At 36.8% G+C, this 25100-nt stretch overlaps 2 protein-coding genes across 2 annotated transcripts; both read right to left on the bottom strand.

Moving 5' to 3' along the window:
• Positions 1-319: 319 nt before the first annotated feature.
• LOC111222907 (up-regulator of cell proliferation-like) lies at positions 320-10897 on the bottom strand. The gene is made up of 2 exons (XM_022746816.1): positions 10876-10897; positions 320-6797 (listed from the first exon to the last, which is right to left on the bottom strand). The coding sequence occupies exons 1-2, from the start codon at positions 10895-10897 to the stop codon at positions 2098-2100; spliced, it is 4722 nt and encodes a 1573-aa protein (XP_022602537.1). The 3' UTR covers positions 320-2097.
• A 4103-nt stretch (positions 10898-15000) lies between these two features.
• LOC111224196 (up-regulator of cell proliferation-like) lies at positions 15001-24817 on the bottom strand. Its single transcript, XM_022748612.1, has 4 exons — positions 24808-24817; positions 24486-24556; positions 18659-22026; positions 15001-18383 (listed from the first exon to the last, which is right to left on the bottom strand). The coding sequence occupies exons 2-4, from the start codon at positions 24505-24507 to the stop codon at positions 16773-16775; spliced, it is 5001 nt and encodes a 1666-aa protein (XP_022604333.1). The 5' UTR covers positions 24508-24556; positions 24808-24817; the 3' UTR covers positions 15001-16772.
• Positions 24818-25100: the final 283 nt, after the last annotated feature.

Raw genomic sequence — 25100 nt, 5'->3', positions numbered from 1 at the left:
TCTGGGCTTCTAATCAGTGGAGACTTCATGTGCTTTGAGTGCCACCTTGTGGCTTTTTCCACAAATGGATGTGTTACTGCAGTTTTTGTACCATAAAGTATTTGATACATCTTACATCTTATCTTATGATGTCATTATTGGACCCTAAAAATCTTAAAACAATCGAAGAAATCTTCCAACACAGTAAAATTATTTTTGCACATTCCAATATAAATGAACTTGCAGCCCTATGGTTGCATCATGGGTATAAATGAGTGATAATATTAGTCTTTGGAAGTTTGTCTTTATAACAGAAGGTTTTATTGTTGTTATTATTTTGCGTATAGGTCAAATTTCACATTGTCATTTGAAAATGTCACAAAATATTTTTTCACATGATTTTTGTCAACATCATAATCACCACTCATCATTATGCACATCGCTGTAATATATATCATCTAGAAAATAGGGAAAAAATCTGCAAAAGTCAAACAGAAATTGTTAAGAACAGCTTTTCAGTGTCTTTGTAACTTGTTTAATTCATCAGTCTGAAAAAATTAGTTGTCAGTCAGATGTCACAGTATTCCCTGCTGTTGGATTAATTAGTCCACATGAGCAAAAAAGTCAGTTACAGCAACATATACATTCCTTATTCACTGACGTTTATCAAATACACATTACAAGATAAAATGTTTTGCATGTACCAATTACAAATAAAACAGTAAAAATGTTCTGTCTGACATGGCCTGTGTACCTCAACATTATAATCATCAGCAGCATCACCGTCTTTAGTACTTATCAGTATATACAGAACTGTGTAGCAAGAATGTGTATCAAAAATTTTGTAAGAACAAAAAAACAATAGGTCAAATATAACAAAACTTTTTACTTTCTTATCTATTAGACACATGGTCTGTCTAAAAGAATGAAAATCACATGTTTATCATTAACAACACGTGAAAGGATGCCACAGTGTGTGCATCAACATGTATACATTTCAACTTTACTCTGCAAGCACACAATAATTACTCTCATTTAATAACAGGCAAATATAAGATAAAAAAGTAATAAAAAAATAGTAGTAAAGCAGTAAATAGTAAAACATATTACAAAATATCTCATCAGACGGTCATTGCATTTCATGGGCCTACATCATTTTCATTTACGCACAATAGTCAATAGTTTGATAAACATATTTACTTAAAAGAATAAAAAAACAAGAAAGATAAAACAATCTGGCATATCCACTACAAAACATCTTTTTTTTCACATGGTCTCTGTAGTAAATCTTCATTATCAGCATTATCATGCACACCTAGCCATAAAAGATATTAACAAAGAAGAATAAGAACAAAAGTTGTAATCATAAAAAATAAAAGAGAAATAGTACAAAACACCTTCTCTTTTTTTCATGTGGTACTTGAAACACAATAATAGAATTTTCATTGTCAGTGTCATAATTGTTGCACACCAGTCATTATAAACACAGTCATATAGCAACTTGAAAAAAAAAAAAAAAGAAAGTTGTAATTGTAAAAAGATTGTAAAAAGAAAAAAAACTAAACAAAATATGATCTCTTTTTTACATGATCTTTTTAGTATATTATGATTTACTTTATGATTATCATTGTCAATGTGATTATCACGCTCACCAGTCATTATGCTGGAGGGACTCCAGACAATTGAAAAATGTCGAACACAACTATTTCCAGCTTTTCAACTCATCATTTGTAATTCATCATGTTCAGCAGACTAAAGGAGGCTGCAATTTTCGCTGTTGCAAGCTGTTTTAGTCCTTTCTTGTAATTGAACCACAAAGTTAGTTCCATAAACAAAACAGTAAATAATAATAATAAAAAAAAACAAACAAACAAAAAAAGAAAACAAAAAAAACAATCATTTCATACACTGATTTCTAAAGATTTGAGTTGTTCTTCATCATGGTGAACTAATAATATTTTTTTAACATTGTCGATCTTTATTTCATTTGCTTGATTGTTCAGCAGAATGCACTATCGCATTCAGTTCCTGTATTCTTTTGGTCTTCTCCGAGGTTTATATTTGTATATGAAAAATTCTTGGATGTTTAAATGCTGTTTTGTCAGGATTGTGCATTGTTCACTTTATGTTGAAAGCATCTTTCAAACCGTTCAGTGCTTGTTCCTTTGTGATTTTCCTCCAGGCCTCTGGAACATCAGCTGGCTTGGCTTCATATTTTTGAGCAAATCTGTCATTGTATTGCACCAGGACATACTTCCAGTAGTCAGATGCCTCTATGGTGGGGTCTGGAGGAATGTGCCAGTCTGGGTAGTATGTCATGTAGTCCTTGTAAGGATGAGGCTCCCAGTTGGTGTCTGTGTTTTTGAATCTATGTTCACTGTGCACATCACTTGTACACAGTGTTGCAACAAGCTTCTTGGTGTCTATATTCCTATACTCTCCAAGACCTTGTGGCCGATGCACAGCTGCATGATGTTGCCTGTGTTCTTTGCCTCCAGCCTCACAGGGAACTTTACAAAATGGACACTGGTGTCCACAACCAAACACCTGCTTGAAAAGCTCATCCTGTGGTTTGACAGGAAGCTTCTTCAGAGTCTCAGTGATGTTGCCAGAATTTGAGAATTCCTTACGAAGCTGGTCTTTTAAGTCTTCTATAGAGATCTTGAGGCTGTTGATAAATGGATGGCATGTGCTTTGGATTTGAAACAGAGTGGTTTTTTCAGCCTCCACTGAAATTGAGATGTCTTTAATCAAATATTTGCGCATGTTGTTGATGAGTTCAGTGATGCTTTCCTTGTTATCTGGCAGCAGAACACCACCTTCTTCTTTTGAGGCTTGCTGTATTGCTTGTTTTATTTTGTCGACTATGACCTGCAGATTGTTGTTCTTCAGTTTGCACAAAGTGTCATCCTCTGACACCTTTTGCAGAATGTGTTGAAATATCCAATCCTTAACATATATTTCATAGTTACAAATGCACTTGACAAAACTCTCAAAATCTTCCTTTTGCAGCAACTCTTTCAGAATGTTGTACTGGAAAAATGAACGTGAGCTGTACTCTGCTGAATGACTACTTGTTAAAATTTCATCCACAATGTTTATTCCCAGACACCTACTGATGTACTCTTCCACAGCAGGTTTGATACACACCTTAACAAAATCAGATGCTTTGCGTTGGCAATGATCTTGCTGTTTGTATAAATCCATAAAATCTGGCAGGTACTGAGTTTTGTGCTTCTCCAGCTGAATTTTGGGATCCCTTTGTAACAAGAATTTCCTGTGCATGTGAAGGAACTCTTTTGAGGCAATGCCACAAATGTAAAGTTTCAGGTCTATCTCAAACTTGAGCTTGTAATGGTTGTGGTATTGTTTAAGGGAGTCATCTATTTTTTCTAGAAGATCCTTTATGTAACAATCATTGTAATCCCTGTCTGTTTTTGTAGTATCAAGTACAATCCTTGTGCATGGCTCAATGACTTCGTCTGCAATTCTCTGCAATTGTCTCTTTTTTTCTTTTCTGATGAACGGAAGGAATTTTATTTTTGTTTTAATATGTTCAGTTTTAGTCTCAAATGGAACCTCTGCAATTTTGCTTAGGTTTCCAATCTTCTGCAGTTCCTCATTGACATTTCGATTTAAGAAATGTTTTCTCAACTGGTCAACAATGCATGCAGGTATATTTTGTTCTTTCAGGCCATTCACGTTTACAGTGACCTCTGCCCACATCATTTCAAACTCATGCATCAGCTGTTCATCAGACAGTGTGGACTCTTTGCAGTCATCCAGAAGCTTCATGACGTGCTCTTCAATCACACCTCTGTATCTTCTCTGAATATCCTGAGCCTCTTTTGAACTTTTTCTCAGCTCAAGTGCACAGTCCAGTTTATTGTTTACTGAATGTCGGATTTCATTTGCAAGGCTGCTGGTACTGGTGAAAAAGTCAATCCTGTATTTCTCTATCAGATTTACGTGTCTGTCTTTTCTTTTGTAGTAGTCAGAGAGTTTCTCCTTCATGATTGTTTGTTGGTCTTTTATTTTCTTTGACACCTCAGATTTTCTTGTTTCAACCAGTCTGTTCCAGGTTTCTAGCTGAGATTCATTGTCAGCATTCAAGATTTCCAACTCTGCTTCTGTCTGCCAGGAGAGAATCTCTTTTCTGAAATCCCATTCCCACTGATTGAACTCTTTGCACAAGTTGTCATAAGCATGAGCCACAAGAGTGTTTCTGAAGCTAAAGATGAAGTTCTCATATTTCACTGCTTTCCAGAGACTTCTCATCCATTCAAGAAACTCAGGAATCTTTGAGAATTCATCTCTTGTGTCACTTTTTACTGTCTCCAAAAGATTTTTCTTGAAATTTGCCACAGCTTCACTGTAACCTGTGTTCACTGATGCCATTGGTGGGGTTCCATGCCAGAGTCCTGGGATGTTCCAGTTGTTTTTATCTATGTCATATTCCAGCACATTTGTGAATGCTTTAATACCAGGCTGCTTTTCCATTTCAGCTGCAAGTTGAGTCATTTCATTGAGTTGGTCTAAGAGATGTTTTCTTTCAGTCATGGTTTTTGTATGAGCTGAAACTCCACCAACATTTTGGTGAACAAAATGACAAACTGGCTTTTTACCAATTTGCTTCATTCTCAAGAATGCGTGAGTTGCAATTTGCAGGACATCTTTCATCTCGGTCGAGTTTTCCATTGCAATGTTGATAATGGTGACATCACTTAAACCAATGACAAAGGTTGCCAGCTGGTTGTCATGCTCATAACTGTCCTCTAATTGTGCCAAATGAGGCGACTTTAGACCCTCTGTGTCAATGAGAACTATAAAGTCACAGTTCATATCGCTTTGCATATCCTCTCCAACTTTGAGGAAGAGCATAAAAGCTCCTCTTGTGCATCTGCCGCTGCTGACAGGAAACTGCACACCAAACATTGTGTTGAGGAGTGTTGATTTCCCAGTACTTTGAACACCCAACACAGTCAGTACCAACAGTCTGCTCTTCTGTCCGACCTTGTTGTGAAGCTCAGTCAGCACATCTGTCACCCACCTCTCTGGGATGTTGGAAGCATCTCCATCCAAGAGCTCTAAAGGATATCCATCCAACAACATTTCAGCAGCCAAACCAGGGAGACGAGATATTTCATCTGCAGTATCTTGCAAGGAAACCTCATAGATCAGTCCCATCTCTCTCATGTAATGCTCTATTCCTAAAGAACTGTCCAGCAAAGCTTGGTCTAACTCCGAAGTGATTTGCACATCCTTATCCTTTTTGTTGCAGTGCTCTGTCAATTTATTACGCATTAAAGATAGTTGAATGACAGACCGCGAACGTTTATTAAGCTTAAGCTTCATCCACTTCAGAAAAAGATCTCTTTTTTCTTTGTCACTTTCGGATAAGTGTTGAATGAAAGTCTTCATATCTCTGGACAGTTTGTGTTTGCCAAGCTTTTCCTTAATCTGCTGTTTCTCTTCCTGTAGATGAGATTTATATTCTTCCAGTTCTTGATGACCAGCTTGTTTTAGCCTACATTCTTCCATTTCTAATTGTGATAACCTTTTCCAGTTAATACCTTGCAAAGGAAGCTGTTTGCTCCTGTAGTCTGATATACTCCGCACCCCAATTCCTTTCATGATCCCCATAGCAGCTTTCTTTTGGTCGTCACAATTGCTCTCATCCACAGAGAAACCAAGGTCAACAACTTTGTCAACCATATTTTCAATGGTTTTTGTGTTTGTTAAAACTGTTGTTGATTTCTTGATGGCTGTACAAAGTTTCTCTGAAAATCTTGCAACATTAACCCTTGAATCCTTGATTTTGACACTGGCCTTTGGTAAATCTAATTCACCCAGCATTGTCTTGACGGACATCATGTCCTCTCTACCGTTCTCTGCCTTGCGGTTAACAACCAAGAACAGTTTTGATCTCACATCTTGAAGAGAAGTCAGAATCCTGTGCTCAGCTTCTTCAACTCTGTCCAGAAACACAAATGTAGCAGTAGACACTTGAAAAAGAAAACTGAACTGTGGAAGCGATTGACCAATGTCTCCTCTCAGATTGGCAAAGGCAATTGGTTTTGGAAATATGTCAATATTTTCTGTGCCACTAGGAAGGTACCAAGAAACCTCCACCAGTCCATTTGCAATTTTCCTTTCAGGTGCTCCTCCTTTCATATCTCTGTGTGTGAATATATTGTTGTTGTACTGGCCAAGGCTGAGAACATGATTTAAGACCTGGGACTTGGATAAACTGCAGTTCTTCAGTCTTACAAAGGAATAGAACGGTATATCTGCTTGGACAATGTTGTCTTCAACAAACCCTTTTGATTCAGACAAATCATGTGGCCGCCACTCTTTGACGATCTCTCTCAGAGCCCACAACATCAGAGTACACTGATTCTTATTACCATGGGGCATCAGCAGTGGGACAGGAAACTGGCACATTGACATCTTGAGGGCCATTTCCTGTTGCAAGAAGCTGTCAGCACAAAGGAAGAGTGCAACTATGAGGTCAAGAGGGTTAACCTTATTTTCTTCATCTCCAGTGTACTTGTCAAAGTCAAGCAGATCATTGTTTTCCTCCTCCTCCTCCTCCTCCTCCTCCTTATCATCACCATCTTTTTTTGGTAATTGTGCACAGTTCCTACATTCAGCATTGACTTTAAGTAGTTTTCTGAGAAAGCACCATGGTATTTCATCCACCGATTGAACAGTTCCATCAGATATGCTGTTTTTGTTGATCTCCAAGAGAGACCGAAGAGTGAGTTTGTTGGGATAGAATTTCTCCAGTCCAAGTTTGGAGAGAAAGTTTAAAAGGCCTAAAGGAGAGAAAGGAAAAGAAAATAAAACTTCAGTAAATGGAACAAGACCTCAAGGTCCTCTTCAGTGTGCCATGTGTTTTTGGTGTTTAGGTGAAAATTTATGAATTGTCAAGTATATCATATAATAAAATTCAGCAAATTTTGTTAGTTTTAGGTGACACCCCGCAAAGGATGAAATCACCTCGAGCAACATAATTTATGACAAGTGGATTAAAAATAAAAGAATATAAAAATGTATATTTTTTATTTACTTCCAAGTATTGGTTTAAATAAACTGTGGGACTATTAGAATGACATTAGACTGTTGTTCCAGTGAAAGTTGTCCACAGTGAGATCTCTGTAGCTTGTTTTTTGCCACAGAGTTTGTATTTGCACGCACTATATGAACTGCCCAGCCAATAATAGGGTCAACAGTTGTGCTATTCATCTTTTATTGATACCCTCAAAATTGAGGAAAACAATACAACAAAACAGAATGTGAAATATTAGCCCTGGTATATTGTCTGTTTAAACAGACCTTGTAATTACCATCCATACCTGAACCTGTGTTAAGGCTCTGTACAGATCAATGGAACCATGAACCATGATTTCACCTTTTCAGACACTGAATGCAAATTATTTGAGGGTCTGTTAATGGACAGTCAGACTTTGTAAGACACGTGCTGTCTGACCAACTCAGAAATTAAGTGTATAGTTGTGGTTGTTATAGAGAGGGGGCTGGTATGATACATAGCGCCTGATCGATATATCGGCAATGCCGGCCAATTATTTTGGGTGATATTGGCCTACAACAGATATATTGGTATCAGTGCATATAGTCTCTTAAATGCGCTGATATGAATTGAATATGAATTCAGCGGCAATAATGCAAATTGTCATGGTCTTAGCCTGGAGGCTCCAGGGTTTTGGTTTTTTGGACTTTTTTTGGACTTTCTTGATTTAGTTTTCTGTGTTTTGGGTTTCTGTTCTGGGTTTTGAGTATTTGTGGTCTGAGTATTAGTGGTTTGGGTATTTCTAGTGTCTAGTGTAGTCTTCCCTGTCTTGTGCTCTGTTTCCCCGTGCACTTCCTGTTTTATTTTGATAGTCGTGTCGGCCTAGTGTCTGAGATCTAGTTTTGCTTCCTTTGGTTAATCATCCCTGATGTGTCCCACCTGTGTCTGCTTCCCCACCTGTTCTCCATCGTTAATCAGTTCCGTTCCTTTAAAAAGCCCTTGCTCTGTGTTGTCTTTGTGGGATCATTGTTGGTTATGAGGTTTGGGGTCTGGGTCATCGGCGGCATCTGCTCATGTATGCACTTTGGTTTTTTTGTTTGAATAAATTCTTTCACACTGGTTCCTCCTCCGCATCTGAGTCTCTCACCCTCACCCCTGCCTCATCAGACCGTGACAGAAATGGTGGAAATGCTCCGGTCAAGACATGTAATGTAGGCAGCATCTTATGCTGTGTATGTTTGATCTTTTGTTTTCATTCAAGTGAAATATATATATATACAATATATGTACATATTTGTTCTTATGTTTATTATTTACAGTTATTTGTTTTTATAGTTATTTTATGTAATTCCCAGTAAAGTTTATCGTTTCCGTGCACCGATGTCATTTTGGACAATAAAGTTTATTGTTAAGCTGCAAAATATTCTGCTTTCATTACATACACAAGTGCTTATATATATGTGTACATACAGTATATATATATATATATATATATATATGTGTGTGTGTGTGTACCGAGTTGTGTATTGATATCAGAATTTTTTCACTCCCTAATATCCGTATTGGTATCGGCCCCAAAAATCCAATATCGGTCGGGCTCTAATGATAAACTTTAAAAACAGGTGATATGATGCAAGTGTTCAGACAATGTATCTAGGAAGACATTGATGGAATTTTTTCCAAGTCAAAAGTGCAATAAATAGTTGAGTAATGAAACAAAAAAAGCTCAAACTTGTCTTACTTTTATTAAACTGCTATTCAAATCAACTATCTCAGCAAGACTATGGTTCCCTCTCTCCCACGGGAATTTTTTTCCCATTCAGACCATGATTACGGAGCAGAGTTTCCAATCCACATTATGGCAGAAACTCATGCAACTGGTGAAATTTGAAAAACAGTCAGTCCCAATGAGCCCTAAACCAGAGCCGATAAGGCTCTCACTCTTCAATATTGGAAACTTCTCCAGCAAAATATTTCATATATAATGAAAATAGTTTTAACTTTTTGTTTTTGTCTTAAGCCTGGCTTTAACCTTTTCAGCCATGTTGAGTCTTTCCCTCATAATTCCACCCTTTTATATTCCAGTAAACAAATAAAAGAAGGGGTGGAGTAGTCACCATTTTCTCCAGCTTCACCTGCATTCACTGTTCTTTTGGCAATTTTCTAACATTTAAATACTTAATAATGGTTATCAAAGCACAACAACTTGTGACTGACTATCGGCCTCCCAAGCATAGTAACTTTTTAACTGAGTTTTATGATTTTATGTCCATTGTACTTACCAGTCATGATAAGATAATTTTAGTTGATGATTCATTTTCATGTTAATGACCGAACTGACTCAAGGGCTTTCAACTTCCTGCATCTTCTAGCCTGTCTCAATCTTGTGCAGCATGTACACCCATAGTATTGAACATGTTATTTCACAAGCAAGCATTCTCCGTCTAATTTTGTTTTCATTATACATTCACCCATCACCATGTCAATTACCATTTTATGCTGACGATGTACATCTCAGTTTATCCAAAAGACTCCAGTGCACTGCTTTCTCTCATTTCTTGTCTCACTGACATTAATACATGGATGGGTAACAACTTTTTAAAATTAAATTAAGAAAAATATTTTTTCTTTTTAATAGGACCAAAAGCAGCAAGAGAAAATCTATACTAATCTATACAACTAAATACAAAAAAAAAAAAGCCTTAAAATGCAGTGGAGGGGGCGTCGAGTGTTACATTAGTTTGAGCAGGCGCCCCATATGTACAGGCTACAGTCCTCGCTGCAGCAGGCCCCAGTTCGAATCCCGTATCGGACAGCCCTATACTGCATGTCATTCCCCCTCTCTCTGCCTCCCCATTTCCTGTCTCTCTTTACTATCCTGTCCAATAAAGGCACAAAAGCCCCAAAAATATATACTTTAAAATGCAGTGGAGAAAGTAACTGACAACAGGCAAAGGACAAAAGGTCATTTCAGGCAAGCAGCGCTTCCCTTTATCCACCAAGTGTTTGAGAGAACTCAGCTTAAAACTCAGTCATCTTCTTGTGTGTGTCAACCTATAAATTTTGGGGCAATTTATCCGTTTTTCATTTTAGTTTCATTTAATTTAACCTCATGAATTTCCCCTAGGGGATAAATAAAGTATCTACATACCTACATACCTACCTACCTACCTACCTACTATCTAAAGTCTGAACTTTTTTTTAACTCATGATACTGAAATGCTCATTCATGCATTGAATTGCAACTCCCTGTTTACCTCAAAAGTTTATAAGCAGCTAGTTCAAAATGTAATGGCCAGAGTCTTAACAAAGACAAAGAAAATCACATTACCTCATGGCTACCTGTATCTTTTAGAATTGATTTTTAAGTTGTGTTCATACAGCTTTAAATGACCTTGCTCCTCCCTATATCTCAGATCTTCTTTCATTTTATGTTCGACCCAGGTCACAAAGGTCCTCCATTGCCTTTTTTTTTAATGTTCCTTATCTGTCCCATAAAAGTAGCATTATTTATTTATATTTTTTATACCCCTTAACTGTGGAACACACTGCCTCTGGATATTAGAATCGCAAGCTCTTGGCACTTTCAGAAGCTTGTGTGCCGGCAGCTGAGTATTAATTTTTCTCTGTTGAAAATTTAAATTGCGTCCCGGCTGGTTGCTGCCACATAGTGAAATTCATTGCATTGCTTCAAGACACACTACACAACACAACCTTGCTGATACACATGACAAAATTCTCAACTATGAATTATCACTCATTGATTAATCATGCCCACCCCTAATTTGGATATAGTCTTTACTTTTGACAAATATATTTAACTGTTAAATTCAAAATGTATTTTAATCTGTAAGGCTGTGTACCTGAGGTCTCTTCTGTGGCCATTATTCATGAGGTCTGATGTTCTTCTGCACTCCTCTTCACAAGCCTAGAGAGAGAATTAAATATTTATTTGACCACCAATGAAAAAAAGTTGTACCTCTAAATTAGGGCTGGGCAGTATATCGTTTTATTTTTAAAACAAAATATAAGATGAGAAAATACAGTTTAAATCTATATAGTTTGATGTTGCAACATAACCTGTTTCTTCCGTTAAGCTGTGCCAGTATTTGCATCTCTCCTCTCTCAAACTCTGTACAGCCGCCCTCCTACTCTCCCTCTGTCTGTGTGCAAACCTGGTAAAATGTAGCGTCTGCCGATTTGCATCTGCTTAGGCATCTGTTAATTGTATCTCCAAAAAAATAACAAGACTTACACTCCTGTTTCTCTGAACCTCATGTTTGTGCATGCACATCAGTCACATGCCATGCCACCCACTTTGTAGAAAATACTACAATATGTATTGCCATTAGGCCTAAAAATACTGCAGTATGAGTTTTGGTCCATATCGCCCAGCCCTACTTTAAATCCATTCAAATCAATCTTTCATATGAATGACCAAACCTACACACTTCATCACTCTTTCATAAAGTGGATGCAAAATTAAATAACTATTACATATTATTTTTTATCAAAACTTCACAACAACACCTGTCGCTTCTTTTCTTTCATCCAGATCAACTCTAGAAGTTATTGTTCATGCTGGTGATAAACAGCAACACAGTCGGGCAAAAGTGATCTTCGCATATGAAGCTTTGGCTTACCTGACATCAGGCTATATGAGGCTAAGGCATCTGTCTGTTCACGTTATTTGCTTCTTTAGATCTGGTGGAAGATGATGATCTCACCAGCATTCATACTGTGGTGATGCCACACCCCCCTGATAAAAGAAAACGTGTTGAAGACATACCCTCATGAAACACCTTTACAGCACCTTCACACACCACTTATTGCTGCACTTTGCCCTCCTCTTTGCTTACTGATTCTCTTGAATTAATCTGTTGATGACTGTAATTTTGTAAGTTCTAGTCCATTGGAGTGTTGGAGTGTCTATCCAAAGCATACTTATCCATTTCTGCCACTTGCAGTGAACATGTCTTTTCAATAGCAGCAGACATTACCAATTACTGTAGCCATAAAATATTGATTATTTGCTTTTTCTAAAAAAGAAAAAGAAAAAATACACCTGCCTCCTGTGTAGACAAGCTGGTTGACTATTTATTTCTCATTTATTGCAGATTAGTTAATACACAATTTATTTTGGCCATTTGATTTCCATATCCTTTTTTGATTATTATGTTATATTTGTTAGCAATATAGTGTGCAGTTTGCACTTTACGAAATACTCTATGTAGTTGTCTTCATATGAAATCCTTAGCAGTAACAGTGCGTTCATTCTTATTCTATTAATAACTTTATGCTGCATTAACGAGTCAAATAGGAGCCAGAAACAGATCAGCATTTAGCTTTGTTGACCTGATATACAAGTTTATAAAAGAAATTTTGCTGTTTCCTACAATATCTTGTTTTGATTTCCCAGAGTACCTTGTGTTTACGTATTTTATGTTCAGCCGACTCAAAATACTTTTTTTTTTTTATATTAACACAATCTATTTAGTGCTTGAGTAGCCTAAATCTCAAATCCCTCTGAATCTCTCTGGCATATAAGAATTGAACTCTGGTCTTGTGCTTTGCATGTTCAATTTCTACCTACTCTCCACTACCAAAGTAATTTTTAAGTAAAACTTTTTGCATCTGCTCTAAAAAGGTATTTTTAAGAAACCTTTAATCTGGAACAAGTCTCATTTATTCAATTACATTTCAAATAGATTAAAATATTTTTTTTTTTTTTTTTTTTTTTTTTTTTTTACTGTATTTTTAATTTCAATGCCCAAAACATGTCAGGTGGCAAGTACTCCTTAGAGTATCTACAGTTCCCACCACATTATAATTTTGTGGTGGTGTTTTGTATTTATAATAATTTAACAGTATTCCATTCTTTACATTTAGAGATAGGAAATTTGTTGCTCAAATATATATATATATATATTCCATTTTGGATAAAACTGCAGCAGAGTGAAGACTCAGATCAAGGTACAATTGGCACTTGTGACCTCAGGTGGTAGAGGGCTGAACTGCACATCATTGTATCACTGTACTTCTTTGTTTCATTCACCGTTTGCTCTTAAAACAATAAAGTAGTGATGTAGTTTGTATTTACCTGATAACCTTTAATCTTCAGTGGATTTAGACTGTAACATACCTCAAAGGCAAATTAACAGCATCTACTGGTATTTGGTTGATGCTGTCAAAGCTTAGTTTGTTAAAGGACCAATACACCCCAAAGTGCAGAAAAACATCTCTGGGATTTCTGCAACCCCATCTCATCTGAGACAAATGTAATTTATTTTTAGGAGGTCACAGCATTGAAAAATCACAGTTTAAAATTTCAATAGCAGTGTTTCCAGAAAGTGTAGAAAATAGTTTCAATTAGATCTATTGAGAATCAGTTCTGTGAATTGTCCAGAGTAACTGTTTCTGAAAAGACTTGATACTGCTGAATTCTTTTAAATGTAATTTTATGGTATTCAATGGTGTGTGCAACAAAAAATAATAAGTTCCATTCATCTCCACTGTATTAGGGTGGTGTATTTTATAATGTAATTTCCTATCTACAATACATTTGTAGAAAAAAAATGCTTTAACAAATATTTGTGAACTTACCAGATTGAAAGTTGATATTGTGTTTTGAAGTTGCAGTTTGGTGACAACATTTCCATATTCTACATGGTCTCTTTAAACCAACAATGAATGACCCTTTTTGGTCACTTGGGGGCAACAGAACCAAGATTTCAATACAACATTGACATCATCACCATTTAAGTTAAATTATGGACTTTTTAAATATCGGGCAGTTACAGGGCCACATTATCATTCATGTGGAGTGGTGTTTGTGTCCACCTGATGAATTAAAGTCCAGTATTCCTTTTATTTTAGCTGTTTTTGGTTCCTACCATCTTCCTACCATCATCTGAGGGAAATATCTGGCTCTTTAGTGGCTAAATGCTCCACTATGTTCACCAGCTTCTCTTTAACTGTGACTGTCTGCTGAGCAGATAGTAGAAAGTGTTTTTTTACAGCAGTTTCTCTGAAAGCAGATGCCTGCTGTGGCCGAAAACAAGGCTATGAAAGCTGTGAGAATGAACTACAACAGTAAAGTTGTGTCTGGACTAGGGATGGGCACAAGAAATTCAAGATAGATAAACAAAAAGCTGAAACTCACTATAAAGCTCTGTTAAGCTGCAGCTTCAGGTTCTACAGATTCTCTGTAGGTTCAGCACTACCACAGACCCCTTTCACATACTCTTAGTATTTTCACAATGTCCTTTGATGAATTGTAATAAATATATTGATTATAGTTGTTTTAAGATTTGAAGATTTAAATATTAGTCCCAATATTAAATCACATTATTTTTGTCAACAATTGCCCATTGTAAAATATATCAACTAGAAAATAAGGAAAAATGCAGAAATTGTTAACAATCATGATATAGTTTCCAGCTTTTCAACGTCTTTGTAACTTGTTTAAGTCATGTGTCTGAAAGAATCAGTTGCCAAGATGTCACAGAATTCTCTGCTGTTGGATTGATAAGACCATATTTAAACATGAGCAACAAAGTCAGTTACAGCAACATATACATTTCTTATTTACTGACATTTATCAAATACACATTACAAGATAAAATGTTTTGCATGCACCTATTACAAATAAAACAGTAAAAATGTTCTGTTTGACATGGCCTGTGTACCTCAACATCATCAGCAGCAGCAGCATCAGCATCACCGTCTTTAGTACTTGTCAATATATATAGAGCTGTGTAGCAAGAATGTGAAGCAAACATTTGTAATAACAAAAAACAATAGGTCAAATATAACAAAACTTTTTACTTTCTTATCTATTAGACACTACAAGAATGAAAATCACATGTGAAACACATGAAAGGATGCCACCAGTGACGTGCAGTCAGGGGAGGCATGGAAAAAAAAAGTAAAAAGAAAAAAAATTAATTAAAATTAATTAAATTGTTATATGTATACAGTGATTATACTATAAAGTTATTTTCCATTTAACTTCACCAGTTTTAGATTATTTTTATTCAAAATCGCTGAATTTTGACATTTACCGTTCAAATACTAAGAAGAGACTTGCGGTGAGGCAGCAGCCAGCTGAGCCTCACCATGGATTGCGCAATGACTCGGCTAACTGCTGGCCTGCTGTGCAGTGAGACCGTATTGCTATCTCTCTGTATGTCGCTATTAAAATGTTCAAACACTTTTGCTATATGAATTATATTATAAATTTCCATAGTTTAGTTAGCTGAGGTATATAATGTACAGTGTATTTTATCAACAACTGTATGTGTGTAACGTGTTTCTTGTGCTGAGCAATCATAAAACGGCTGCGAAGACGCACTGGGTGAGGCACGCAGTTCTCCTGCCTCATGGTAGAGGGCGCTAGTGATGAAGTCAGTGCCTCACCAGCCATGAACCTCACCGCACGTCACTGGATGCCACAGTGTGTGCATCAACATGTATACATTTCAACTTTATTCTGCAAGCACACATTAATTACTCTCATTTAATAACAGGCAAATATAAAATAAAAAAGTAATAAAAAAGTAGTAGTAAATAGTAAAACATATAACAAAATATCTCATCAGATGGTCATTGTATTTCATGGGCCTACATCATTTTCATTTATGCATAATAGTCAATAGTTTGATAAACATATTTACTAATAAAACAAACAAGAAAGATAAAACAATCTGGCATATCCACTACAAAACATCTTTTTTTTCACATGGTCTCTGTAGTAAATCTTCATTATCAGCATTATCATGCACACCTAGCCATAAAAGATATTAACAAAGAAGAATAAGAACAAAAGTTGTAATCATAAAAAAAAGAAATAGTACAAAACACAATCTCTGTTTTTCATGTGGTACTTCAAACACAATACTATCATTTCCATCGTCAGTGTCATAATTGTTGCAGACCAGTCATTATATACACATTCATATAGCAACTTGAAAAAAAAGAAGAAAGATGTAATTTAAAAAAAACAAAAAGAGCAATTGTACAAAACGTGATCAGTTTCTTTTCCATGTGGTACTTGAAACATAACATTAAGATTTTTATTGCCAGCATCATAATAGTTGCACTATAGAAGCTTGAACAAAAACACAAGCCAAAAAAAACCCCCAAAAAACAAAAAACATGATCTCTTTTTTACATGCTCTTTTTAGTATATTATCATTTACTTTATGATTATCGTTGTCAATGATTGTCATGCTCACCAGTCATTATGCTGGAGGGCCTACAGACAATTGAAAATAGGCAAACGTCTATGAACTTAAAATAAAAACTAAATACTGAAAATGTCTGAAAGTCGAACACAACTATTTCCAGCTTTTCAACTTATTTGTAATTCATCATGTTCAGCAGACCAAAGGAGGCTGCAGTTTTCACTCTCACAAACTGGTTTAATCGTTTTTTGAAGTTTAAGTTTAAGTTAATTCCTTAAACAAAACAGCAAAAAAATTAAATAAATACAACAAACAATCCATCAAAAAAAGAAAATATATATATATTTTCATCATTTCAAGCACAGATTTCTAAAGATTTGAGTTGTTTTTCATCATGGTGAATTTGGCTGAAGATATTTTTTTAACAGTGTCGATCTTTATTTCATTTGCTTGATTGTTCAGCAGAATGCACTCGCGTTCAGTTCCTGTATTCTTTTGGACTTCTCTGAGGTTTATATTTGTATATGAAAAATTCTTGGATGTTTAAATGCTGCTTTGTCAGGATTGTACATTGTTCACTTTATGTTGAAGGCGTCTTTCAAACCGTTTAGTGCGTGTTCCTTTGTGATTTTCCTCCAGGCCTCTGGAACATCAGCTGGCTTGGCTTTGAATTCTTGAGCAAATCTTTTATTGTATTGCACCAGGACATACTTCCAGTAGTCAGATGCCTCTATGGTGTTGTCTGGAGGAATGTGCCAGTCTGGGTAGTATGTGGTGTAGTCCTTGTAAGGATGAGACTTCCATTTAGTGTCTGCATTACTGAATTCACTATTACTGTTCACTTCAGTTGTACACAGTGTTGTAACTATCTTCTTGGTGTTTATATTCCTATACCTAGCAAGACCTTGTGGCCAATGAATAGCTGCATGATGTTTCCTGTGTTCTTTGCCTCCAGCCTCACAGGGAACTTGACAAAATGGACACTGGTGTCCACAACCAAACACCCGCTTGAAAAGCTCATCCTGTGGTTTGACAGGAAGCTTCTTCAGAGTCTCAGTGATGTCGTCAGAGTTTGAGTTTGAGAATTCCTCCTGAAATTCTTCCTTTAAGTCGTTTATTGAGATCTTGAGGCTGTTGATAAATGGATGGCATGTGCTTTGGATTTGAAACAGAGTGGTTTTTTCAGCCTCCACTGAAAATGAGATGTCTTTAATCAAATATTTGCGCATGTTGTTGATGAGTTCAGTGATGCTTTCCTTGTTATCTGGCAGCAGAACACTATCTACTCCTTTTGAGGCCTGTTCTATTGCTCCTGTTATTTTCTTTAGTATAACCTGCAGATTCTTGTTCCTCAGATTGCACAAAGTGTCCTTTGACATTTTTTGCAGAATGTGTTGAAATATCAAATCCTTAATATATATTTCATAGTTACCAATGTACTTGACAAAACTCTCAAAATCTTCCTTTTCCAGCAACTCTTTCAGAATGCTGTACTGGAAAAATGAACGTGAGCTGTACACTGCTGAATGACTACTTGTTAAAATTTCATCCACAATATCTACTCCTAGAGACCTATTGATGTACTCTTCCACAGCAGGCCTGATACAAAACTCTACAAAATCAGTAGCTTTGCGCTTGCAGTGATCTGTCTCTTTGAACAAATCTAGGAAATCTGACAGGTACTGATTCTTGTACTTCTCTAGCTGAGTTCGAGGGTCATTGTCTGACAAGAATTTCCTGTGCATTTGAAGAAACTTCCTTGAGGCAATGCCACAGATGTGAAGTTTCAGGTCGATCTCAAACTGTGTAGTTGTTTTGTGACGGTTGTTACTTTGACTTAGAGATGTATCAATTTTTTCTAGAAGATCCTTTGTGAAAGAGTCATGATAATCTCCATTTGTCTTAACTTTATCATCTATAAACTGTGTGCAAGACTCAATGACACTGTCGGCAAAACTCTGCAAATCTGTCGGTTTAAGCAGCTGTTTACATTTCCTTTTAAAGGAGTCTACATGATCACTTCTAATTTTGAATTGACCCCTCCCGATTTCCTCTTGGTCTCGAATGTTCTGCAATTTCTCATTAACATTTAGATTTGAGAAATTTTTTCTCAACTGCTCCCACACACATGCTGCAATATCTCGCTCCTTCAGACCAGACACATTTACAGTGGCTTCAACCCACATCTTTTCAAACTCACATGTCAGCTNAACAAATCTAGGAAATCTGACAGGTACTGATTCTTGTACTTCTCTAGCTGAGTTCGAGGGTCATTGTCTGACAAGAATTTCCTGTGCATTTGAAGAAACTTCCTTGAGGCAATGCCACAGATGTGAAGTTTCAGGTCGATCTCAAACTGTGTAGCTGTTTTGTGACGGTTGTTACTTTGACTTAGAGATGTATCAATTTTTTCTAGAAGATCCTTTGTGAAAGAGTCATGATAATCTCCATTTGTCTTTACTTTATCATCTATAAACTGTGTGCAAGACTCAATGACACTGTCGGCAAAACTCTGCAAATCTGTCGGTTTAAGCAGCTGTTTACATTTCCTTTTAAAGGAGTCTACATGATCACTTCTAATTTTGAATTGACCCCTCCCGATTTCCTCTTGGTCTCGAATGTTCTGCAATTTCTCATTAACATTTAGATTTGAGAAATTTTTTCTCAACTGCTCCCACACACATGCTGCAATATCTCGCTCCTTCAGACCAGACACATTTACAGTGGCTTCAACCCACATCTTTTCAAACTCACATGTCAGCTGTTCATCGGACAGTGTGGACTCCTTGCAGTCACCTAGGAGCTTCATGACTCGTTCTTCAATCACACCTCTGTATTTTCTCTGAATGTCCTGAGCCTTCTTTGTACTTATTTTTAGTTCAAGGGTGCAGTCCAGTTTAGTACAGACAGAGTGTTTAATTTCATTTGCAAGGCTGTTAATATTATTGATAAAGTCACCCTTGTATTTCTCTATCAGAGTAACGTGTCTGTCTTTCCTTTTGTAGTAGTCAGAGAGTTTCTTCTTCATGATTGTTTGTTGGTCAGTTATTTTCTCTGACACCTCTGATTTTTTTGTTTCAACCAGTCTGTTCCAGGTTTCTAGCTGAGATTCATTGTCAGCATTTAAGATTTCCAAATCTGCTCCAGACTGCCAGGAGAGAATTTCTTTTCTGAACTCCCATTCCCACTGATTGAACTCTTTGCACAAGTTGTCATAAGCATGAGCCACAAGAGTGTTTCTGAAGCTAAAGATGAAGTTCTCATATTTCACTGCTTTCCAGAGACTTCTCATCCATTCAAGAAACTCAGGAATCTTTGAGACTTCATCTCTTGTGTCACTTTTTACTGTCTCCAAAAGATTTTTCTTGAAATTTGCCACAGCTTCACTGTAACCTGTGTTCACTGATGCCATTGGTGGGGTTCCATGCCAGAGTCCTGGGATGTTCCAGTTGTTCTTTTCTATGTCATATTCCAGCACATCTGTGAATGCTTTAATACCAGACTGCTTTTCCATTTCAGCTGCAAGTTGAGTCATTTCATTGAGTTGGTCCAAGAGATGTTTTCTGTCAGTTATTGTCCTGCTTTGAGCTGAAACTGCACCAACATTCTGGTGAACAAAATGACAAACTGGCTTTTTACTAATTTGCTTCATTCTCAAGAATGCATGAGTTGCAATTTGCAGGACATCTTTCATCTCTTTCCAGTTTTCCATTGCAATGTTAATAATGATGACATCACTTAAACCAGTAACAAAGGTTGCCAGCTGGTTGTCATGCTCATAACTGTCCTCTAAATGTGCCATATGAGGCGACTTTAGACCCTCTGTGTCAATGAGAACTATAAAGTCACAGTTCATATCGCTTTGCATATCCCTTCCAACTTTGAGGAAGAGCATGAAAGCTCCTCTTGTGCATCTGCCGCTGCTGACAGGAAACTGCACACCAAACATTGTGTTGAGGAGTGTTGATTTCCCAGTACTTTGAACACCCAACACAGTCAGTACCAATAGTCTGCTCTTCTGTCCAACCTTGTTGTGAAGCTCCATCAGCACATCTGTCACCCACCTCTCTGGGATGTTGGATGCATCTCCATCCAAGAGCTCTAAAGGATATCCATCCAACAACATTTCAGCTGCCAAACCAGGGAGACGAGATATTTCATCTGCAGTGTTTTGCAACTGCAAGGAAAACTCATAGATCAGTCCCATCTCTCTCATGTAATGCTCTATTCCTAAAGAACTATCCAGCAAAGCTTGGTTTAACTCTTTAATGAGTTTTGTATCTTTCTTCTTGCATTCCTCTTTGAATGCATTACGCAGATTGGACAGTTTGTTCCTTGATTGTTTATCAAGCTTGAGTTTCATCCACTTTAGAAAAAAATCTCTTTTTTCTTTGTCATTTGTAGATAGATACTGAATAAAAGTCTCAATTCCTTTGGTCATTTTGTATTTCCTTTGCTCCATCATGATTTGTTGTTTTTCTTCCTGTAGCTGAGATTTATACTCTTCAAGGCCTGAGTCACCAGATTTTGTCAGTCTACACTCTTCCTTTTCTAACTTTGATAGCCTTTTCCAGTTCTCTCCCTGCAAAGGAAGTTCTTGTTTTTTGTAGTCTCGGATGCTCATCAAGTCTATTCCTTTTAAGATCTCATCAGTTACCTTATTTTGGTTTTCACTTCTGCATTCATCCACAGACAGACCAAATTCAACAGCTTGGCTAAGCATATGTTCTATATTCGTTCTGTCTGTTTTGTCAGCCAGTGATTTCTTGATAGTTGCAAAAACTTTCTGTGAGAACACTGCTCCATTTTCACTTGAATCCTTAATTTTAACACTGGCCTTTGTTAAATCTAATTCACCCAGCATTGTCTTGACGGACATCATGTCCTCTCTACCGTTCTCTGCCTTGCGGTTAACAACCAAGAACAGTTTTGATCTCACATCTTGAAGAGAAGTCAGAATCCTGTGCTCAGCTTCTTCAACTCTGTCCAGAAACACAAATGTAGCAGTAGACACTTGAAAAAGAAAGTTGAATTGTGTGATTGACTCATTTATGTCTCCTCTTAGATTGGCAAAGGCAATTGGCTTTGGAAAAATGTCAAGATTTCCTCTGCCACAAGGAAGGTACCAGCAAACCTCCACCAATCCATTGGCTATTTTTCTTTTAATTGCTCCTCCTTCCATTTCTCTTTGTATAAAGATACTGTGATTCTGTTGGCCACGGCTGAGAACCTGATTCATAATCTGGGACTTGGATAAACTGCAGTTCTTCAGTCTTACAAAGGAATATAAAGGTATATTTGCTTGGACAATGTTTTCTTCAACAAAACCTTCTGATTCAGATAAATCATGGGAACACCACTCTTTAACGATGGTTCTCAGAGCCCACAGCATCAGAGTACACTGATTCTTTTTACCATGGGGCAACAGCAGTGGGACAGGAAACTGGCACATTGACATCTTGAGGGCCATTTGCTGTTGCAAGAAGCTGTCAGCACAAAGGAAGAGTGCAACTATGAGGTCGAGAGGGTTAACCTTATTTTCTTCTTCAGAGTCATCTGCAGTGTACTTGTCAAAGCCAAACAAATCATTGTTTTCCTCCTCCTCATCACCATCACCATCATCACCATCTTTGTTTGATAATTGTGTACAGTTCCTACATTCAGCATTGACTTTAAGTAGTTTTCTGAGAAAGCACCATGGTATTTCATCCACCGATTGAACAGTTCCATCAGATATGCTGTTTTTGTTGATCTCCAAGAGAGACCGAAGAGTGAGTTTGTTGGGATAGAATTTCTCCAGTCCAAGTTTGGAGAGAAAGTTTAAAAGGCCTAAAGGAGAGAAAGGAAAAGAAAATAAAACTTCAGTAAATGGAACAAGACCTCAAGGTCCTCTTCAGTGTGCAATGTGTTTTTGGTGTTTAGGTGAAAATTTATGAATTGTCAAGTATATCATATAATAAAATTCAGCAAATTTTGTTAGTTTTAGGTGACACCCCGCAAAGGATGAAATCACCTCGAGCAACATAATTTATGACAAGTGGATTAAAAATAAAAGAATATAAAAATGTATATTTTTTATTTACTTCCAAGTATTGGTTTAAATAAACTGTGGGGATATTAGAATGACATTAGACTGTTGTTCCAGTGAAAGTTGTCCACAGTGAGATCTCTGTAGTGTGTTTTTGCCACAGAGTTTGTATTTGCACGCACTATATGAACTGCCTAGCCAATAATAGGGTCAACAGTTGTACCAATCATCTTTTATTAATACCCTCAAAATTGAGGAAAAAATTACAACAAAACAGAATGTGAAATATTAGCCCCGGTATATTGTCTGTTTAAACAGACCTTGTAATTACCATCCATACCTGAACCTGTATTAACCCATTTATACCGGATGCTGCGCAGCGCAACATTGCCCCTCCCGCCGGTTGCTGCGTAGCGCAGCATTGTTGATTGTTGATTTTCATGACGCATGCAGCATATAAATATGTAAAATATGTATAAATATATCAAGAAAATGATAAGGAATCAACAATGCTGCGCTACGCAACAACCGGCGGGAGGGGCAATGTTGCGCTGCACATTATCCGGTATGAATGGGTTAAAGCTCTGTACAGATCAATGGGACCATGATTAAATTTGTGTATTTCACCTTTTCAGATACTGAATGCAAATTATTTGAGTGAGTTTGCTGGGATAAAATTTCTCCAGTCCAAGTTTGGAGAGAAGGTTTATAAGGCCTGAAGGAGAGAAACGAAAATAAAAATAAACCTTCAGTAAATGGCAGCTGGTGCTGTTAAACCAAAAACACCATGGCTACACTACTTGGGGATGAAAGAGTAAGCTGCAGCCCCAAAATAAGTTTCAAAAGCACACAATCACCGATCAAAGCATCTCACACGGAGGCTCTGACACTAACAGGAGATAAGATGCGATAGATCTATTTTATCCAGTTCACATGGACGGCTAGTAGCTCTGTTTTCTCCTGTGTCTGTGTGTGTGCTCTGTGTGCATGTGATGACATGATTATTTTTATTTTGTAGTTTGGATGAACTGACCCTTTAAGTCCCTAGGAAGAAATAGAAAGGAAAGAGGAATGGAGGAAACTCTGTTGGTGAAATTAGACATCATTCTCTGAAAAGCATCATCTTATAGTTTCTGATGATGGCTGCACAGCTGGAGCACCTATCAGGTGGCTTTAATTTTTCCGTAGTGTTTTGTTGCCACAGAGTTTTTATTTGCACACACAATGTGATGTACTGCCCAACCAATAATAAGGTGCTCTCAAAACAGATAAAAACAACACAACAAAGTGTGAAATACTAGCCTCTGAGCCTGTGTGTGAGAGGTGGGGCAGCTCTGTGTCATACGCTTGAGCACCGTGCAGCACACACACACACAAACACAGATACCCTGCTCTTAGTGACAATGGCAGAGAGAACTAAATGTTCAAAGGTTTGGTTAAGTCTTTCTCATGTAACAGTGGAAACACAAGCAGTCTTTTGAAACAGCAGTATTTGACTGCCTAGCTCGTAGGTCATCAATCCAGGTGTGTTTTGTATGTATATACAAACATGGGTTAATGATGAAAATTAACCATTAGCCAACTGACTGTTTTGGCTGTGTTCTTAAATTCAATTTGAAATGAACAGAGCATCATCTGAACTGTTGTTCAGAAAATACTTTCAAAGTAAAAGTAAGTCATTGTGTATTACATTACATTTGTTTTACATTTCCATCATTGCAAAATCAGTCTATAATAGTGATTTGTTCAAAACAATGCTGTTGAAGTTTGCTACTCAAGAATGTAAGCAGAGTATGAGAAAATTAAGCAGTTTCTTCTGTTCTGTTATTGATAAGTTTTTTTTTCCTGATAAGAGTACTGTTAAAGTACCGGATTGATAAGCAGTATCCGTTAAAGTAGTAGTACTGTTAAACTCTTAACAATGCCCATCCCTAAGACCATTATTCAACTTTTGAAAAACATTAGATTTGGTTATTTGAAGTGATATTTAATTGTGTAATTGAGCATGCCTCCAGTTCACTTACTTGATGGTAAATTGAATCTGACTGATGCTGCAAAACCTGGATCAAACTTTTTTGAAAGTTCACAGCATACAGTTTTCATTTAATTTTGCATATCATTCATGTATAATGTAATAATATAATCTAATACTATTACTATTACCTGTCAACTGCCTATGGTGCACTTTCATGTTAATGCTTTTGTCAATTACATTTTAAGTACATTTTGAATTTAACAGTAAATCTGTAAGGCTGTGTACCTGAGGTCCCTTCTGTGGCCATTATTCATGAGGTCTGATGTTCCTCTGCGCTCCTCTTCCTCTTCACAATCCTGGAGACAAAATTAAATATCTGTTATAGCACCAATGAAAAAAAGTGGTACCTTTTAACTAGGCCTGGGTGGTATCTGGACTTTTTAAAGTATATCGATTTATTTTAAAACAATGTCCATGTCTATTATTCAAAAAGGAAATAGAAAAGACTGTCAACAGGTCAGCATCCTTAAACCTCAGCAGTCCTACTGACAATACATAGATAAAACCGTAAAATGGTTCCAGCGTATGAAGATTCAATAAAACTTACCGGACATCATGTTGCAGGAGACTGGGGCTGTCTGTGTCAGCTGTGGTATTTATACTCCACACAGTGCAAATCAAAAGCATTTAATAAACCGGAACAACAGGTTTCTATGACTTTTCTTTCCCCTCTGAATTTGTACAAATATGCCAACCTGATGTGTTATCAGTAAACCAGTCTGGCTGAGTGCAACCCCAAAAATCTTAACTAATCTTCCAGCTGGACAGTTTTGATTATAGACATTGAGTTTCCTTTAGGTATCTTAATTTATTTTCCACTTGTTATTTATGTATTATTAA

Source organism: Seriola dumerili, unplaced genomic scaffold (assembly GCF_002260705.1).
Source record: "Seriola dumerili isolate Sdu_G_001 unplaced genomic scaffold, Sdu_1.0 BDQW01000011.1, whole genome shotgun sequence".
NCBI classification, from domain to species: domain Eukaryota; kingdom Metazoa; phylum Chordata; class Actinopteri; order Carangiformes; family Carangidae; genus Seriola; species Seriola dumerili.
Note: the sequence above shows the minus strand (reverse complement) of the source record. Positions and strands in the feature narration are given on the sequence as shown.

Excerpts from the sequence above, each read along its gene's own strand:
- LOC111222907 (XM_022746816.1), bottom strand. The coding sequence starts at position 10,897 with ATGGCCACAGAAGAGACCTCAG. Across the intron at positions 6,798-10,875 it reads GGCCACAGAAGAGACCTCAG|GCCTTTTAAACTTTCTCTCC; the intron begins GTACACAGCCTT and ends TCTCTCCTTTAG.
- LOC111224196 (XM_022748612.1), bottom strand. The coding sequence starts at position 24,507 with ATGGCCACAGAAGGGACCTCAG. Across the intron at positions 22,027-24,485 it reads GGCCACAGAAGGGACCTCAG|GCCTTTTAAACTTTCTCTCC; the intron begins GTACACAGCCTT and ends TCTCTCCTTTAG. Across the intron at positions 18,384-18,658 it reads CACAGTTTATAGATGATAAA|ATGTGGGTTGAAGCCACTGT; the intron begins GTAAAGACAAAT and ends GAGTTTGAAAAG.